The 14,482-nt window shown below is 32.5% G+C and overlaps 1 protein-coding gene across 1 annotated transcript in view; it reads left to right on the top strand.

The window, feature by feature from the left end:
* The first annotated feature begins 305 nt into the window (after window positions 1–305).
* LOC134542748 (probable actin-related protein 2/3 complex subunit 2) overlaps window positions 306–14,482 on the top strand; it is a 42,671-nt gene continuing 28,494 nt past the window's right edge. The window contains exons 1-4 of the mRNA XM_063387248.1: window positions 306–578; window positions 920–1,013; window positions 7,724–7,823; window positions 9,809–9,995. Of these exons, the coding sequence (XP_063243318.1) occupies window positions 505–578; window positions 920–1,013; window positions 7,724–7,823; window positions 9,809–9,995 (455 nt within the window). The 5' untranslated portion in view covers window positions 306–504. The remainder of the gene's footprint in view (window positions 579–919; window positions 1,014–7,723; window positions 7,824–9,808; window positions 9,996–14,482) is intronic.

Raw genomic sequence — 14,482 nt, 5'->3', positions numbered from 1 at the left:
AATTTTACCTGACTTTAGAATGAAAGTTTGTTTTTAAAAATATACCAATTGTTATACAAAAATCCCATTAAATCTAATTTTTAAGTCTGGGTTTTACTAATACTAGCGCCGGTAGTTTATAGGCCGCCGTGAGCTTCACTATGTCTTAAAAAATAAAGGTATGTTGTCAGACCTATATATATATGACTGTTTTCACGGAGGATTCAACTTCATCTCTTCATGTAGATTCCACAGAATATAAAATAAAATGAATTAATAAAAAATCAAATATTCCACCAGAACTGAGTCTTTCTTTTTTTATATTTAGAATTTACGTTAGCGTCAAACTGAATTTTTGTAACGTCGCAAGTAAAAAAAAACCTTTCGACCAATGAGAGGTTTTAATACTTCCATGTTAAAGTCGTAACTTCCGGTTGAATACACCCTGTGGGCCTGTAGAGATAGGTTTGGTGGTATTAGTCATAGTATTCATGGTTTTATGAAACCTTTATTAACTTAGAAATAATGATCTTGCTAGAGATCAATAACAGAATAGTTGAAGAAACGCTGACGTTAAAGTTCAAAAATGCTTTAGCAGGGTAAGTGCATTGTTTTTTTTGTGTTAACGTTAGATATCACCGGCAGGGGTGGAGCGCGGTTGTTTACATCGATGATTTATTTGATATCATTATTTAATTTTTATTGACAGTAGTTGCCGTTTATTAGTAATTTTATTTAGTTTTTTGAGATATGAACGGTCGAAATATTTTTTTTTCATTTTGTGACAGCTGTTTGAATGCCCTTGATCGTGTCATGACCTTATTTTGTATAGGTTATGGGTGATGTATCTGTCATAGTTTTTTTTTCCAGATATGAATCTTAAATGAATGTTTGTGTATTAACATTGTAGTTGAAATTATACCTGTTAATGTATTTTCAGACATAAACCGGAGTCAATGGATATAACGATTGCAGATTTTGATGGTGTACTGTTTCATATATCAAATGTAGGTGGTGACAAGACTAAAGTTAGGGTATGTATAATTGTGTACGTTTTTATACGTTACTGTTATTTTAGTTAGCATACATTTTTACACATCAGGTCTCTTTATTTTACAATATAAGTATAATCTTTTAAGTTATCATTATGGTAGTTAAATTGGTTTTGTTCCTTTAGACACCAAATATTTTTTAAAGTGCTATGTTTGGTAATTATCTATGAGGGTGATGCATCAGAAAAAATAAACTAATACTTTGAAAATGCACTTTTGTACTCGCTGACCTTTTTTTCATGCATTTTTTTTAAAGTAAATGGTGTAATATTTCAAGTAGTTTACAAATTTATTTGTTGGTTAAGTTTGCTATATTAAAAATACTGTAAATTTACGTAAACGGTCAGCTAAGTTAGAGCATTTAAAATGCCATAAAAACACGTGACTGTTTCGTTACATTAGGTAAGCTGTATTAATATTTTGTATTCATTATGTTTTTATCTAGTATGTAGTTCACCTTACTCAACAATCGGTATTTATTTACTTGGGCGGTATTTCCGAAAAAAAATGTTAAAAATCCGAAAATACCTTTATTTTATGCTCTTCAACTTCCTCTTTTCATTAAAAGCGGCGGAGATTAGAAATTCGAAATACTTTAGGAGATAACGAATTTTTAAATTTCTTCATATGTAGTTGAGCGGTATTTGCGAAAAAAAATGTTAAAAATCCGAAAATACCTTTATTATATGCTCTTCAACTTCCTCTTTTCATTAAAAGCGGCGGAGATTAGAAATTCCAAATACTTTAGGAGATATCGAATTTTTAAATTTCAGCACAAAACCAGCGCATTCCTGTGGCGTGGGTGCACCATTGTTTCTTGTTTACGTACGAGTATCTGTTTTTTTTTATTGGATAATGATGTCACGTGATTGTTCGTGATAGGCCAGAATTCAAATGAACTAATACGTGATTATTTAGTTCAATTATTGTTTAAAACGGTGTTTAATTACCGCCTCCAACTTAGGTGAGTTTTTAACGTTTCTAATTTTAAAGTCTTATTTGTTATTTTGATATTGTTGCGCAAGTAATAAGTAACAAAAAAATTTACGTGAGTTGTTACTGTACATCCTTTGTTACGGGTTTGTTAGGTAAGGTCAGTTACATTATAAATAATTAAAACTAAAGAATAATTAAAATTAATTCACATTATTTTTAATATCACCTTAGTTTGAAAGTATTTATAATGTAACTGACCTGACCTAATCAACCATTTTATTAATTACGCATTCACGATTCACGTATTCACGAACACGGAAAAATAACAAAAATGGCGCCGCTCGAATGTTTCCACAGGTCTTGTATTGCAAAAATAAAAAATTCGATATCTCCTAAAGTATTTGGAATTTCTTATCTCCGCCGCTTTTAATGAAAAGAGGAAGTTGAAGAGCATATGATGAAATTTAAAAATTCGATATCTCCTAAAGTATTTGGAATTTCTTACCTCCGCCACTTTTAATGAAAAGAGGAAGTTGAAGAGCATAAAATAAAGGTATTTTCGGATTTTTAACATTTTTTTTCGGAAATACCGCCCAAGTAAATATTTACCCAACAATCTTTATTTTTGGCAAGAATAGAAAAACACATGTAAAAATCTAAACTTAAAAACATACCAATGTTAAAAAATCATCAATACTGGTACCACAAATTACGAAGAAACAATAAATAACTCACCTTAAAAATGAATTTCAACAGTTTACAATATTTAAATATCGAACAACATTTGGACGTCTTTTATCAAGTAGTGAATTCAATGTGGCAGAAATTTTATCCAGCTATGAAAATTTGCTTGAAACCTAATGCTGTCTAGGGTGGTGAAGTTATACCAAATAGCTTAGAGTTCTTTCAGAATGATTAGATAAATAGTCAGGAAGTAAAAAAATGCACTTTCAGATGCTTTTTTTGCTTTTTTTTTTCCGGATGCACTTCTCTCCTAGATAACCACCCTATGCTTGTAATTTTTATGATTTATCATACAAATTGATGCACTATGACTTTTATTATGAAACTTAAAATTTTCAAACTGTGCACATTTTATTTTGACCTAATCTGATAATTGTTTTTTTTAATTAGAATAGATAATACTTTATTCTGTGACAATAACTTCTTATTTGATAAAGTTATTCGTATTTATTGAATCTTTTAATTTTATCTTTTAATTGTTTAAATTTGAATGCTTATATTATGTTTTTCAGTCACTTTGTTAAATGTTAAATATTTTTAAAAAATTCTGAAAGTCTTGTTTTTTGTATATTATTGATTTTGCTTGATTATCATGCATAAGGATGTTTTTGAATTCTAACTGGGTTCTTAAAAAACCCTGGAGGCCAATGTAGGCTGTATGCAGGTCACGAAAGTTACGAAAAGTCCAGAAGTTAAGAAAATTTAATTTCTAGCAGCGTATAGCTAACTTGCATTTAGTTTTTTGGTGCCTCAATTCACTTAATAGTTGCTTATTAAACATAATAGTTGGAGACAGTCCTTTTAAATCATGTAAAAAATATCTCTGAAAAGTTTTTTTTTTCTGAACATATAAACCCATTTGATATTGTCGCGAGGTTTAAAACTATTAAAATAAAATACCTAATTTAATAAATATTCAAACAAATTTAAATCTACCAAATCAAATGTCAAATTAAATCATCAAAAACTATAATGCATTTTCTTTATCTTCATTGGGGGGAAAACAGTATCTCAGAGAACATACTCGCTTGGCATCTACTCATTAGTCACAATTCCTCTTAACTTAATAAGATACTTTAATATACCTAGGATCGAAGGGAATAGGTTTGTCATCCCATATGGGATGTCTGGTGAGAGATGAATTAAAGGAGATTTTTTAAAAATAACTTAATAGGTACTAAATGAAAATGACTTTACATTTTATTTTTAAACTTCAAATATCCAAAATCAGTCTTAAGTAACAGTCTTCACATATTATGAACAAATAAAATTATTAATAACAATCTCTTAGTTATGGTTAAAGTTAATAACGACTCAACGACCATACAAAAAAGAGAGTGAGAAAGAGAACTTCACTAAACTCTTCCCTAATCCTTCCTAATACGTTAACTTAATAACATCAACACCATAATTTATTATTAACCATAAAAAAGAAATACTTCAATACTCACATTGTCAATTACGATGAACATTTCTTGATTCCTGTGACTCTTCTACCGACTAGTTACTACTGGCGAGAGGCATAGACTTTCCCCCAGAGTGAGCTTAAAGACGATTACATCCCGAACTAAGCAACTCGTTGCCACTGACGAGAGGCAGAGCCTCCGCCTGAGTGAGCTCTGAGATTACACTAACATGCACTTAAATTCCCACGCACCGCCGCGCCTACCAAAACAAAAGCTGGTTATCGAAGCCAAATTTACAAACAACTAACCAGGATAACTGAGCAAGCTACCCCGTCCACCCAGATGTGCAGGCCACACCGAGCGGCCTGTTGTGACAGGCGCGCCCCAGTAACTGCGGCCAGCGTGTGGCTGGACAAACAACAACAAAACAAATGTGCGATCTGCAAGCCCACAGCGCGCCGCGCCGGCCCCGTGCCCCAGTTACCTGGTCACACCACTTGCGCCGACGAGTGAACAGAGCAGCCATTCCAGAGTCCCATCAGTAAAGTCCCCAAATTTGATTTCAAAATCCCTGCAAAATTTTGAACCGTGACATATTGTGTATGTATGTATGTACATCACATACAGGATTGAAAAAGAAACCAGGTTCTTTAAGAAACCCAACAACATTTTTTTTTTTTTTTTCGTTTAAACCTGTTTTTATTATAATATTAGTTATTTTGGTTCTCAGTATGTTCAAATGAAAGCAACACAATATCCTGCTTTCTGCCACTTATGTTGAAACAGAAAAGTTACAACAACAAAGAACTGATGTCCAGCAAATCTGCTGTAGAAATCCTGAAAATTGAGTGGTAATTATCATTAAAAAGCAGAAAAATTCAATGTGAAAATTATTACAATTTTTATAGCAAATAAATAACTTATATTCAAATAATTTCCATGTATATATTTCCCTATTTTTAATTTGCTAAATCTCATAATTTTATTTGATTTCACAGCTCTTCACAAGTACTATTATTGCCAGGATCCAGTTGAATTAAAAAAAAAACTCCATCGTAGGCCTACTTATATATCAGTTTTTTAAATGTCACTAACCTAAATACCCATCATGTAGCCATTATGGAAATACCACAAACTGACATAAAAATCACACAAATACACAGAATTCCATTAGTGGACACTTCCACATAAGTGTCTAATTACAGGAAAACTGGATTTGGAAATGCCTATAAGAAGTGTGTGAGAGTACGAAAATTTTTAAATTGTTAACCAAACCTCCATTTAATAGTGTAAGCTTCTACCTCGCTTAGTAGGCTTTAAAATCACGTCCTCGCATAAATAACTTGCGTCTTTTTTCAATGTTCATACTTTTTGCCAAAAAAGGTAAATTATAGAAAAAGTGCATTGTACCATCAGAACAGCTCAAATAAACATGCCTATGACTTCCCTTACGCTCACAAAGGAAATATACGTTTGGCATAAAACTCATAAAATACCTGATATACTGGATTAAAATATACAATTTGCCAACATACAACCTGCATAATTTATAAAGCTCGCAATTACAAAAAATATACTCCGTAAAAAAATTTACAAAAGATTCTTGTACAAAATTTGAGGCCTCCTATTTCTAAATTTAAAAGTTTAGTGCGCGCACATTATAACACACTAGTGTATTACTTTTTTCCGTTAGTGTTTTTTCTGCTTAAATAAAGAAATGTATATATTCCCAGTGAGGGGGGTTTTAAATCTCACCAGTTTAATGAATCAATTTGCACTTTGACTCGCAATAGTAAAGTACGGGGACAGTGATTTAACAGCTCCAGGGCACTCAAGGAGCGAATTGTTCGTTTAAAAACACTTACTTGGTTTGCGAATTACCTTGTATTTTGCTCTGTGGTTTCAAAATAGGCCCTTATGCAAAGGCCTTGTACCTTAGGCCCTGTACTGCAGTAAAGTTTCTCTCCTGGCAAACCACCCAAGAAAGGCAAGGGCAGTTGCAAATTTTCATGACGAGCGTCGACAGCAAGCACGTCACAACTTGTAGCACGGCCCATTCTTACACTAAACACACGGTTCGTTAAGAAATGCATTAGTTCTCTCACGTAAAAGTTTTATCAAGAAAACTCCAGTTCCCTGAAAACTTGTCTGGCGATGACACGAAAAACCAGTTGGTTCGTAGGCCGCTTTAAAACGGCACACGCCGCTCAAGCGATCAGGTCTTTACGCAGGCAGTTGTACAGTTCCGTTCTCCTCTCTTTGTTTGTTCATTTTCCTTCCTCTATACACGAGCGGTGGCAGGAGGGTAACAAATTAAAGTTAAACCCTTATTTTTTAAAGTCTAAAATCTTTGCAATAGAAAATATGATTACTAAAAAAATAAATACTAAATAAATATATTTATAAACTATTACACTTTAATTTTAGTGCGACCATAGTTTTAAAGTTAAGTTTTCCAGAACATTTTCAGACATCCATGGTTGTTAAGCTATCATAAAAAAATAATTAAAAAAACTAAATGAAGTAATATAAAATTAAAGTAAACTAAAAAGCAATGTAGAAAATTAATTTAAAAACTTTCCAAAAGTTTTAGAAAGTTACCAAAGTAACAAAGTTGAAATAAATTAAAAAATACTTATGAGAATAATGTTAAAAGGGGCAACATTAGAGAGACCAAAGCGACGGCAACGTCTCAATAGAAATAAAAACTTGTTTAATTTATTTTACGCTAAAATTATAGTAATAACTGAAATTGTAAAAATACATCAAACCACTATGATTTATTATTGTATATATATTCCAATGTCATAACAATATTTAACCAGTTTGTACTAATGGTAATTTTTCCCCTCCGTCATTAACGGAGACACATGACTTCCACAGTAAAGATATTTAGGCTGCAAATAGTACATTAAGGTTCTGTCTAGCATACAATGTTGGTATTTTTGATTTTATTTTCATTGCTAATACTCTTGCATTTTATCAAAAGATGTCTTCTAAATATCATTTAATAGTGGTAAAATATCACATGTGTTGATAAGATACTTGTGTGCCCTTTAGAACATGAAAATAAAATTTAGTAAGTTTATGTTTGGAAAATTTTGTGACCAAACAAAAAATGCAAGAAAGCTATTAGAGGAAATATACAGAAAAAACCCCCAGTAGTAATGACAAGAAAAAAAAAATCCAACTCTGTATGAGAGGCAATAATTGTTTACAGGTAAAAAGAAAACTACTTGTTTCCTAATATTTAAATACACTTGCGGCAGATTTCCTTGGAAAGAATTCTAGATGCAGATAAAATTTTTTATCCCATTTAGGCCTATTTCCAATAAGCATCCACTTTTAACATTTACAGTCACTTTATTAACAACCTTGTAGTGCTGTTTGGTTAAAAGATTAAAAGCCAAACTAAAAAGTACCATTAGAAGTTTGTATAAATGTTTTTTTTTTTTTTTTTTTTTTTTAAATTTGTATTTAAATAATACACCTTAGGTAGCTATAACATGAAAATTTTGAGAAAATTAGTTAAATATTAGGTTCTGTAGGTTTGATGCTTTCCCAAAAAATTTCAAGAGTATATTACTTATGTGATTGTTTTTTCAGATTAGTATATCTCTAAAGTTCTACAAAGACCTTCAAGAGCACGGGGCAGATGAATTATTGAAAAGAGAGTACGGCTCTCTCCTCGCTCCAGTTGAAGATGGTATGCTTTGACTATTTTTACAGCTTTTTGCATGGCATAACTTGCCGTTATAGTAATCATAGTTTTTATGCACAGAACTGCAGAATTAACAGTGTGTTGGAAAATTTGTTTGCAGTTAAATTTGGCCTATAGTGTGTCCCACTCTTAGATTGCCGTGTGAAAGTAAATGGGCACTTTCTTTCTAACGTATGCCGACTGCTGTTAGTGCTGTCCTTGATTCTTAGTGTGCGGTTGCCATATAACATAAAAATGTAAAATGGTATTTTTTAGACAAAGCTTTTTGCATATGGTATAGCATCGAAATATGCATCAGGCAATATATATTTTGCATATTTAATGACATTTTAAGGGGCCAAAAAATTTAAATAATAGCAACTTTCTTACTGTAACTATTTTGAGGTATTTCAAAATTATCACATCAAACAAAATTAACCAACAGGTGTATTTAATCAGATGTTTTTGTTAATAAATTCATGTTTTAGGACGCCACCGAATAATATCCAGACAAAAACGCTCCATGTTTCGGTTCTATAATTTTCTTAAAAATCCTTAAATGCATTTCCTCAGAAACTGACACTTCCAAAAGTTAATCAGTGGCAAAGTTTTTTGCTATTAAAGTTATATGGTGTTTGAAAGTGTGAAAGATGCTCACAATGAATGGAATTTATTTTTAAAAGCAACACCATTTCAATTGCTCATATAGTTTTCGTGTCCATAACTGTGAAGACTTTCTTATCAGCGCAAGTGCTCGCTGTAATAGAGGCTCGCACCAAAATGACAGTGTGTTCGGAGAAGTGGGATTCTGTCCTGCAAGCAAGTTCAAAGATAAAGGCTTTCTTAGTTCAGCTATTTCCTTTGACACACATTTCTGAAAACCAGCCTGCCAGTTTGTGCCATGTCTTGCAACCAAGTGACGCATTGTGTCCCGTGACTCGATACATTTATCCTTTTGACAGGTTATTTATTTACATATGTGATTTTATTTTCTGCGTTTACGTGGATGACAAATGAACTATGGATTGTGCAACACCTGAAAGAAACTACATTTGTTAGTCTACTAAGGTTGTGTTGAAAATATTTGAGTATTTTTCAGAAAACATGAGTGTGAACATTGCAATTGAGGAAGCTTTGGTCAACTTTGGTCAGCAGTAGGGATAGTGATTAAAAGGTGTGTGCTGTTATTAATTTCTTTATTAAGTTTACTTAATAATTATTGTATGAATTTGTACCAGGAAATGTGTGTGAACGGTTTCTATTTTTAAGTTAGGGTACAAAAAAAAAAGGTGGGAATTAATTACAAATTTATAAGTGTGATAGTATAAAATATTATAAATTACAATATGAGTTTTAAAATTATTCTTATGCAATCAGAATTAAAAAAAAAAAAAACACATCTCCTGAAATTCGTAATGTGTTAGAGATTTGGCAACAGTGTGCACCGCAAGCTGTGTACTGCAATCTAAGAGTGAATCTGTAAATAGTAGCAGTAGGCCTACATTCTATTTAAAAAAAAAAAATATGGTAACTACTTGAAAGTTCCAAAGAATTTTAGAGACTAATGAAAAAAATGGTTCGGATGCTGAAATGCCTACAAATTATCAAAGTCCATATAAACAACTATTAAAAAAAGAAGTCACCCTCTTTTAACGTACATACATTAAAGTATTTATGCCTTTAATTTATGGTAGCAGATTTATAACCAGGCAAATTTATATTTTTTCAATATTTCAATATTGTTTTGTTGTAAATTGGTATTGTCTAGGCTAACTTTATATATAAATATTTTGTGGTGGAGGTTTACTTTTGAATCATTCAATTCCTCATTAAGGTAGCTATATGGTGTTAATTCATACCCTGTAAGTGACCACTACATATGCAGTAAGAAAGGTATGCTGGTATAAACATGTGGGAATTTAGTGGGTTTATTTTAGTTCCTTTTTCTTTTTTAATCATCATCTGAGGCAGTTTATGTTTTGTTTGTGCAGGTTACAACGTTTCGGTGCAAGTTGATCTGGAAAATGTTCCAGAGAATTGGGAGGAGGTAGTTAAGAAAATTGGTTTGCTAAAAAGAAATTGTTTTGCATCAGTATTTGAAAAGTATTTTGATTTTCAAGAAAGAGGAGAAGAGGGCCACAAAAGGGCAGTAATCAACTACAGAAGCGATGAAACTCTGTAAGTTTCCAAAACTTTATTTTTATGTTTGAAAAGTTTTATTATTACTCTTTGTTGTTTGTTTTATCTAGCTTAATGTAATTCATTTCGCTGGGATCAAATTTATACTCTTACTAAATGATAAATTTTTAATTGCTATTACTGTTTTGCCTAACCTTTGACCAGAAAGGTTCTATTTAATATATATTTAATTATCAAAATTAAAACACTTATAGTATTCAGTAAATTTAAATTGTACCAAAAACTGATGATATTTGAAATTAAAATATTGAAACCATATTTTCCAGTCTAATTTCAGTAAATATTGAGTGTACGTTTTAAAACTTTTGCATATACTATGCCGTTCAGTTTTAAAACACTTGTACTTCAAATTCATCAGTAAATTTGAAATGTTATTGTACTCTGGTGTAGTAAATTTGTATATTGTCAGTGTACTGAAAGTTAAAATGACTTTTCTTATGGATTGTATTAAAGATGTAGAGAAATATGAATCTTTTAATAAAACACTTATCACTGTCACTGGACGGATGACAATTTTAGTGATTTAATCCTTTGACCACTTTACAGTGTGTACATTAGTATACTAAAAGTTAACCATTTAAGATAATTTAATTTATGAATGATTTCTTTCATTAAAATTATTTTATATTAATTAGTTACAGTATTTACCCAAGGATATTGCGACTATGAATATAATGTGACCCCAAACCTTCTTGATTAAGAGTCAATGAAAAATATTTGGAGAGGAAATCACAGTTAAAAGACAAAGCACTTAATTTCTTTTTTAAATTAAATATGCAATAAAATTTAAATATTTAAACTTATCTAGGCCAATATAAATTTGAGTTTGTCACAACACTAAAAAAATAGTATTTACATTAATACTTATTTTACATACCTGTAGATATATTAACAGTTTATGATGCTTTTAAGAATAATCACACACTGTCAGCGTCTGCAGTGCCATTCATGCAATTTGGAAATGCAACACTTGTTAAGGCCGCGTACGATGGATTCTGAAGTAATCCTTTGCCAGGCTGTAGAAATCCATGTTGCTGGCTGAAGAACTGAATGATTCTTAATTTTCCTAGTCAATGTCAAAGAATAGTCACCCATAAGCAGCCAATCATTAAGTGTTGCTGAAGATGGTCCTTAAATAGCTTGTTTATGACAACATCGAGCACTTGTGGCTGGCTTGCCATTCCAGCTGGTATAACAACCAAGTCAGTGTTAAAATTATTTATCGTAGTTTTAACCTCGGATGTCGGATGTCCCCGAAACGCTCAAAGACCAACATGCCCCTTTTCTTGACAATGAATGATTACATCCGGCGGAAACGCTTCTTTGGGATGAGTTTTTCTTTTTAAGTAGATGAACCGTGCCAGTTTCCTATTGTCTGCCAAAACAGATAACATTACAGTGACTCTCAGCTTCTTATTTCCAGTCGTGTGTTCGGTGACAGTTATAACGCGTTGTGTTTCAACGGTACTGTTGCTGGGCATGTTGAAATATACTGCCATTTCGTCAGCATTTCAAGTTTGGCTGTACAAATAACAATTCAAACCACTCACATAGCCCTGAAATTTAATCAATTTCTCTTGGAAATCTTTTGGCATTTTTTGTGCTAGTTGTGTTCTGCGCCGCAAACAAAAACCTCAACAGTGCATCATTCTCACACACCAACCAGTACCTGCCTTGAAGCTAGTTCATGGAAAATGAAATTTTTGAGCAATATCTTGGGCTTTTAATTTTATTACGTATCGGGAAAAAGGAATTCCATCTCCTCTCTTCAATTCCATCTCCTCTCTTCTATTTGATGAAATTTACCATGCAGGTTTCTATATCAGAGAACAGTCCCTTTTTAGGCCCTCTGAATGCTTTTCTCAAACCATTTGCGTTCATGAGACGAAGCAAATCCACCCTCCAATTATGCACATTGTTTTCAGTAACGTCATATTTATGAGCAGCTTGGCAGTTGTGGTGTTTTAATTGTGTGATTTTCCACTATAATCTTAAAGTTAGAATCGTAATTTCGTCTCAGTCCTTTTGACATTTTAAATTGAGAATTCCAATGCCTCTCTACAGTATCCATTTTCTAAAAAAATCTCATTTTCCTACAATGCAAAACAAAGCACAAGTGACCAAACAAATGACAATCACTTCTAATACTGATCCAAGTGCCGACTAGTAGTGCCGTTACTTTATATTTTGGGCGCATCGCTGGCACCGGCCCTGATCTTGACACAGTTGTCTCACTACAGTGTCCCGTTCAAAACATTCTTCCAGCAGCAAAGATGTAGGTTTGCGATTATACTACAACCCTCACTTTCAGTTTCAGCAGTTTTGATAAAAATCATTGCATTTTATTCAGGTAAATACTGTATCTTTGTCTTGTGTAATTTAGTTCTCTACTATTTTAATGGTATTGCTTACCTTAGCAAATTACTGCAGCAGTAGGTACTACTGAAAACTCTATTGTTTAAATTTGTTGAACCCAAAGATTATGCTCCTTTAATCTTACTAGGCATTGATACCTAACTTCTGTTTTAATAATAAATTGTCTTTTATCTCAAATATTGTTAGTGTGCAATTAGTAAGGAACTGTTATGCCAAAGGACTTTTATGTCAGCAATGTGAACAGTGAATTTTATTTTCATTGTATTTTTATTTTAGGATATTTATTCTCAAAATATAATTGAAATATTTATATAAATTTAGGTTTTTTTTTTTAAATATCTATGTATCATTAATACTGTAAATTGATTTTAACAGAAGCAGTGTCTTTCGTACATAGTAAACTAGGGTGTTTCTAATTGCGAACATTCTAGTGTGCACTAAGTTTGATGTGAAATATGATTATGCTTTTGTAGACACACAGTTAGAGCACAGTTAATATTTTTACTATATGTTAGACCTGTGCAAATCTTTGACTAAGCGAATAAATCGATGCTCTTTTTATATTTGATTTGAATCGCCAGGAAATTTATTATTTGTTTAGGTTCTGATGCAAGATTCACGTCCGTTGTGAAGCTTCGCGTTAGTTGAAAAGCTTTAAAACTTTGAAAGCCTAAGATTTGCTCATTAAAATATTTAACAAAAATTTTTTACTGTTTCATGTGTGTTGCTTGAAAAAAGTTGGTTACCTAAAATAAAATAAAAAAAAAGGTATTCCATTTTGCTTATGAAGCCGTAATATTAATATTATTCATGATTATTTTATAAATTTTATTAAGTGATTTTATATGTAAGGCCCAATTGGTTATTCACTTAAATCTGTTCAAACATTGCAAACTTTAAATGATTATTTTTTTTTTTAATTTCAATCTTGTATTTTTTAAAATGAGTATAATACAGCTTCGCCAAGATAAATATTTGTAATTCGATTCGACTTCGCGAATATTTTAAACATTCAGTTCGATATTCACTTTGCATCAAAAAACTAGTATCCGCACAGGCCCACTGTTTTATGCAGTTAATAAACATGTAAATATTTTACTTAATTAAACTCTGGTCAGTTTTGAGGTAATTAGTTATGAATCTAATTTAAGAAAGGGAATATTCTCTGGGCCATTGTGGTTGAGTGGTTGGGTCACTGAAACCAACGGGGTTTGACTCCAGATGGTCAGACCCAGACTCTATGCTAAGGTAAAACATGGCAAACTCTTCCTAAGGGCCGGAGCCACTCCATGTCAGAGGGAGAGACAGGAGCAGAGAGATGCGATCTTAGTTTGAACAGTTTTTTTGCCATTTAATTTTTCGGTTGAATAGTTTACAAAAAATTTGGTTTCATTAAAACATAGTAAATAAAATAATTTAATTTCTAATGTTAATTAGCAACTGGAAGCTGCAAATAATTTACCCTGTGCTGTCATTGGTATTAAATTCAGTTATGGGAATGACCATAACTGTAATTATACTGTCAAACATTATGTTATAGTCTTTGAAAATCTGTTAGTGTGTGATATCTGCCTTAACCAGGAGGTGGCCACGTCTGCATGATTACATGGTAACCGGGTGAAGCCTGTTAATTTTTTTTTCCAACTCATGGCCTGCACAGTGTTAGTTAGTCACAATAAAACATTGGCTGAAGTGTATGCAGTGTGTAAGTTTTAAATGACTGATTTTTGGAAATGGCTGTGTTATGAACAATGGAGATTCCAATTCACGCTAACTAACGATCATCAGATGTGATCAAGCCCCATTTCCACAATGATTTGGGTGGAACAGTATGGCGATGGTGAGGTGAAAGTTGACTTCAGCTAGGTCACAGCATGCCGTCTCGTGGCAATTCCTAACTCCATGCCCTTTACGAAGGCTAGCTTTCAATGCTAAAGGATAAGACGGAGATGGTGGGTCGACGTGGCAGGACAGGCTGTGCTGGGCCGGGTGCATAGGATATGGTGGGTCGACGTGGCAGGACAGGCTGTGCTGGGCCGGGTGCGAAGGAGATGGTGGGTCGACGTGGCAGGACAGGCTGTGCTGGGCCG

Source organism: Bacillus rossius (genome assembly GCF_032445375.1).
Source record: "Bacillus rossius redtenbacheri isolate Brsri chromosome 9 unlocalized genomic scaffold, Brsri_v3 Brsri_v3_scf9_1, whole genome shotgun sequence".
Taxonomy (NCBI): domain Eukaryota; kingdom Metazoa; phylum Arthropoda; class Insecta; order Phasmatodea; family Bacillidae; genus Bacillus; species Bacillus rossius.
The sequence above is the reverse complement of the archived record's forward strand: the minus strand, read 5'-3'. Positions and strand labels throughout refer to the sequence as shown.